The sequence below is a fragment of the Nansenia antarctica genome (genome assembly GCF_963989245.1).
Source record: "Nansenia antarctica genome assembly, chromosome: 2".
NCBI classification, from domain to species: Eukaryota; Metazoa; Chordata; class Actinopteri; order Argentiniformes; family Microstomatidae; genus Nansenia; species Nansenia antarctica.
The window spans coordinates 76,585,231-76,591,230 of record NC_137675.1 but is presented as its reverse complement, the minus strand read 5'-3'; the positions used below and the strand labels follow the sequence as shown (position 1 = coordinate 76,591,230).

General features: G+C 42.0%; 1 protein-coding gene across 1 annotated transcript in view; it reads left to right on the top strand.

Moving 5' to 3' along the window:
- Nucleotides 1-1,878: 1,878 nt before the first annotated feature.
- LOC308150638 (prostaglandin E2 receptor EP1 subtype-like) overlaps nucleotides 1,879-6,000 on the top strand; it is a gene marked incomplete at both ends in the record, with an annotated part of 49,248 nt that continues 45,126 nt past the window's right edge. Inside the window, one exon of the mRNA XM_080523447.1 lies at nucleotides 1,879-1,918. Coding sequence (XP_080379573.1) covers nucleotides 1,879-1,918 — 40 coding nt within the window. The remainder of the gene's footprint in view (nucleotides 1,919-6,000) is intronic.

The following is a 6,000-nucleotide window of genomic DNA, read 5'->3' as shown; positions in this document are numbered from 1 at the left end:
CATTTGTTGCCCATGTGTGTGTGCAGATGTGGAGAATGTAGGAGGGTTGGTTTTAATTAAGAGATGTCAAGAGTTGTGGAAAATCATGAGGGATTTCCAGTCATTCATTTGGTGTCATTTTGGGGGGGAATCCAGAATTCCCCCCTTTGCTTATAGATGCTTATGAAATCTAGCTTCTAGGCTTTTAATCATAACAATATGAATGGAGGAAACTCTTTGTTTGCCTGTGTCTGACCACATGTAGATTGATTTTGACATGTTGACAGTGAGTCACAAGAAAAAATCACAAAGACACGGTCCACAGTCACTTCAAATTAAAGAGTTTATTCCATTAGGACAAACACAAGACATAAGGCAAACCCACACAGGCTTCACCCGTGTCATAGATGAAAATCGAAAGGAACAAACACTCTCTTAAATAGACATGTTACATGTTTGGCATTCAGCAGATGCCTTTAGTCAGATGCAGAAAGTCAGGTCTTAAACATCTAAACAAACCGGGATTTTGCGCTGCTGTGTCTAGACAGCGCTTCTGTGTCTAGAGACAGACGACAAAGGCTACAAATCCGACGCTGCCGGATCGATGAGAAAGAGGTGATTGTACGTTGTCAGAAGATTAGAGTAAGTGCAAAACAAATAAACTGTAATGTTGATACTCGAAGTACAGAAAGGCTGTAAGGTAGGGAGATGAAATTAAATGGATAGGGAAAGCTATTCTGCTGATGATAAGATCAGGATAGCTGTTACTAAACGTTAAGGCAGAGGTTGTACATTGTTTCCCTTTTTTACATTTATTTTTATTGTATTTTATCTTTACCTTTTATTTTTTACTGTTTTCCCCAGCTTTTATATTTATTCTATGCTTGTATATGTTTTTATATATGTTTTTATGTTCACTTTATGTTCTTATTCCTGTTGTTTTGATTGATTGATTGATTGATTGTACTTTATTGTCCCCGAGGGGAAATTTGTCTTGGGCATGGTACTTTCATGCTTCAAGTGCAACAGTGACGATACATACAACATACAGTAGACAAAGTAAACAACAGGACAGCAACAAACATTGAGTGACATTGGCAGCAGTTTCCACCTGGACATGGCATCATTTGGTATAAATATATATTGCACATAACCCTTCAAGTGGTGTTTTCGAATATTGCACATGGCCCTTCAAGTGGTGTCTAAGATAAAGTGCAGGTGCTGGTGATCATGTCCTAATCATCGTTTCTGCTTGAGAGAATTGATTAGTTTAATGGAGAATGGGACAAATGATAGTTTTAAGAGCTTATAGTTACATCTTGGCATGCGAAGCCTTCTACCTAGGGGGAGAACTTCGTATTCTGTGGAGAGCGGATGTTGGGGGTCTGCGATTATCTTGTTAGCCTTGTCCAGGACAGCTTTTTCATATAGTTTATTTAGGATCACATAGTCTCTTTCACCTACAATTTTCATAGCTGTTTTGTGAATGCTGACTAGTCTGTTTTTTTGTTGTACAGTTAAGTTGCCAAACCACACAATTATTCCATATCTGATTACACTTTCAACAATGGACTGATAGAAAATTCTCATGATCTGCTTTCTCACCCCATAAAGTCTGAGTCGCCTCAGGTTGTAAAGCACTTTAAGCTGCATTTCTTGCATGAAAGGTGCTATATAAATAAAGCTTTACTTACTTACTTATCCAAAGCAACTTAAAACAAATACATTTGTCTCAGTAAGTGAATCATCTATCCATCAGTCATCACAAGAAAAAGTAATCTATGCTCGGGCCAGGGGCAGTCATAATGCTAGAAGAATGAAGAATTGTATTTACAGTATTGAAGCTGTACAGGGGGGCAGAGGGGATGAAGAGGGACACTCAAGGTGTAGCCTGAAGACATGGGTCTTCCGTCTAGCGCTGGGGTGGAGAGGACCGGAGGTAAGAGCGTGAGCCAGTCTGGGCCTGGCACAGGTCCCTCCAGACGCCCCATGGAGAGCATTCATCAAGCAGGATTATTTCAGTGGGCTGGGCGACAAGGATCTGTAAACAGAGGGAGTGTGAAGATGTGACCCTCTACAGTTCCTCCAACTGTCTTTGATGTGGAGCGCTTTAGAGTCATAGTTCCCCGGGGAGAAGGCCTGCTCTCTGTCACACAAACACACACTCTTGACCCCTCAAACAAAGAATGTTTGAAGTAGAATAATGATGTAAGATCTTTTGAGAAGTAATATTTTGAGAACTAATTCTGGACACACAAACACACACCCACACGCAAGCACACACGCTCACACACACTTACACATGCACGCACGCACGCACACACACACACACACACACACACACACGCACACACACACACACACACACACACACACACACACACACATACGCACACACACACACACTGCCTCCATCCTCTTTTTTTGTTAAGATTTTATTTTCCATTTTCTTTTTACACAAAACATTATACACACCACATCCTAACCTAAATACACCACAACATTTATACGCACCCATTACTTGACAAACATCACAATACATCACAGCTTGACAAACATCACAACACACCTCAACTTGACATACATCACAACGCATCACAGCTTGACATACATCACCACACATCACAGCTTGACATACATCACAACACATCACAACTTGACATACATCACAACACATCACAACTTGACATACATCACCACACATCACACCTTGATATACATCACAACACATCACAACTTGACAAACATCACAACACATCACACCTTGACAAACATCACAACACATCCTAACATCCCAAAGCCCCACTTTTTTTAAACCGTCTAAAGTTTATCCCAGTTTACCCCCTATACTTATCTAACTAATATTTCTAATGCATAATCTAATTAATCTCTTAGTACTATGTTTCTTGCACTATCTCCACACTGCCTCCATCCTCAGCCTGCATGACTTTAACAAGATGTCTGGTCCTCTCCCCAGCATCCTCTCTCCAACAGAACATCTACTTGCTTTGTAGCAAATTGCGTGTACACACACTCACACAAAACACACATAGCTTTATCTGACGATCTCCTTCAATCTCTTCGTGCCAAGACTCCCATTCGGTCTGAAATGCACATAAGAGCAACAAGGCTGGCTGCCCAGAGTTCAGGACTGCGAGCTCACTGGCAAGGTGAGTAACCTGTAACTGGAAACAGGCCGCCCAGTCCCTGAGACTGGACTCATGCCCATGCCGGCCATCAACCTTTCAACCCCATAACCCAGAGCAGCAACTGAGCCCAGCAGAGATAACGCAGATCAAATGTCTCAGATCAAATGTCTCAATCAATGTCTCAATGACCTGGCTAGACCTGGCTCATCTCTCTCTCTCTCTCTCTCTCTCTCTCTCTCTCTCTCTCTCTCTCTCTCTCTCTCTCTCTCTCTCTCTCTCTCTCTCTCGCTCTCTCTCTCTCTCTCTCTCTCTCTCTCTTTCCCTCTTTTTCTCTCTCTTTATCTCTCCCTCAATCCCCAGGAGTTTGGCTGAGGGGAACTGTGTTTATGCTGGCCACATGCTGGGCCTGTGACTGATGCTGAAAACACCACTTTTTGTTTACAGAGAAACACACTGAGGACGCTTTCTGTGTCTCAGGGGAGAACATTTGTTTAGAGAGGATTTCAGTATCTAAACAAACTTGACAAGTTCTCATCTCTAATGATGTGCTTTTAGAGCTCCCTCACTTTCGTACATTTTCAGGTTGTAGGTCTTAATAGTGCTCTTGCCTGCTAATAAAATGTACTATTTAAGTAATCTGGGCGCCACCCGTATATGTTCTTCACACCTTCTACATTTGTGTGCTGAGAGCACTTGTTATGTCATAGGTGCGTTGGTGTGTGTTAGTGCATTCTTTGGTAACAAAAGAAGATGGATTATGGAAAAAAAGTTTCATTGGCCAAACATGATTGCGTAATCCTCTCGTGTCTCTATCTGAGAAAATGGCAAGAGATTGTATTTATGAATCCCAGGATAGAGTACACAAATAATTCCCAGGTTACCATGGCCATGTCCAAAAGTACTGCCTGCTGTTTACTAGAAGTATCTACTACATAACCATACTACATACTATTTAGAGCAGCCTGCTGTTTAGTCAAATGTATTCAGTAAGTGACACACCTCACTCATCCTGAGAAAAGCTCACCTGTAGCTCAACCATGTTCTTCATGGTAATTGGTTCAGTTTCGCTAATGCCCGCCTCCCTTACCTGCTCCATTGAACTGTGGGACTAAAATTGGAAAGGACCTCCTATATCAGTGGTTCTCAACCCTCTCCTCGGGGTTGAGAACCCCGAGGAGCAACCATAATTGCAACCATAATTGCTTTATACTTGATCAGTTAAATCAGGTGTGCTGGTGGTGGAACAGATCAAATATGTGGAGCGGCTGGGGGTCCCAGAGGAGAGGGTTGAGAACCTCTGTGACCTATATAGTGTTCAGTAACTTCATGCCACATGGGAAGACATGTTTTGAATGATGTCCTGGCGTTGTGACATACTACATTTTGGTACATTTTGCATCCTGCAAAACTTTATAATCGTGTGTACTGAAAATGCTTACTAAATAGGTAGCCGTATGAACGTTCAGGCCTAAACATGACCTGGGATAATTGTGACACAAATAATTGTAACGAATGATGTATGACAGGTGAAAACGATAGTGATGGAGATGAAGATATCTAATCAAATTGAATGCGTTCGGAATACTTCCTAATATGTAGAGGAAAAACATAATGTCAGCAGCAAAACAACACACCACACACTTACCCATAAATGCACTACACTGATTGTGATGAATGCATGTCCATTATCAGCCTCATAATTGCAAATAATCAGCCCCTTGATTGCTAATCTCAATCAGAAGCAGCTTACTGCTGTTGTTCACCAATATGAAGCACATGCTTTCTATTCCAACCATTAAACTAAACTGGCCTCTCCCGAACCACTGAGGGTTTAAACACCATCTGGTCTAAACGGGAGACAGAAAGAGAGAGAGAGAGAGAGAGAGAGAGAGAGAGAGAGATAGGGAGAGAGGGAGAGAGAGAGGGAGAGAACCCCAAAAGGCCTGGCAGCCAAGGCTTTGATCACTCGTGCAGGACATTAGTGCAACACATTAGCCGCTCAAACGAGCTTTTATGGTTCCGTCAGTTGTTCCATCGAGTGCAACAAAGTTCAGACCTCTTTCTCGTAACTCACTGATTCATTCTCTTAGCTGCCAGCCTTGGGAGGAGGTAGACGGGGGTCCCTCTTGCTCTCTCTTCTTCTTTGATAACCATTTTCCAGAAAACACTATCGAAATAGGACTAGGCTGGACGTTTTAAATCATTATGTTCTCTACCCTATCTGGTCTGCTTCATTGTTGTATATGTGAGGATGTAAAGATGTGTCATACATACTTCGACTGCATCTGGAGTGTGTGTGTTGTACATTGGCTACTGGTATGTCTGGTAAGCTGCTCCAGTCATCACTATTAGGAGAGAGTTCAACATCTGTGTTCCGTGTCAGCAGCGGATACATGTGTATATAACCATCTCAATACGGATGTACAGTACTGTAGAGTATGTTTATAGCATAATGTCACACTTCAATGCAACACAATGCGCTTTGCGGGAAAAACACACAGTACCAAGCTGAATCCAAGATGCGCTCGCTCCATTCAGATGTCCAAGTAATATGAAAGCTAACGATTCCCTCAAAGTTGTTATTTTAAACATCGTTGCTGCTTCTTTCAAAATGTGACGGTTTGAACATTTGGCTTCTGGGAGGGGTATTTCAGAGAAAGTGTGGCTTCTGAAAGGAGCACACACCAGAGAACTTCCATTGAATCTGCTGTCATGCTGTGACAGTCTCACAGTGGAGATCTACTCAAATTGTTTTTTTTTTTATAATAGAAAGATTTCTTTGAATGGAATGATTCCCTGTTAGGTTCTCCTTGAATCTCCTCTTTGTTTGTCTTCACACCCCACTGGCAGTAAATCCACCATGGGATATATA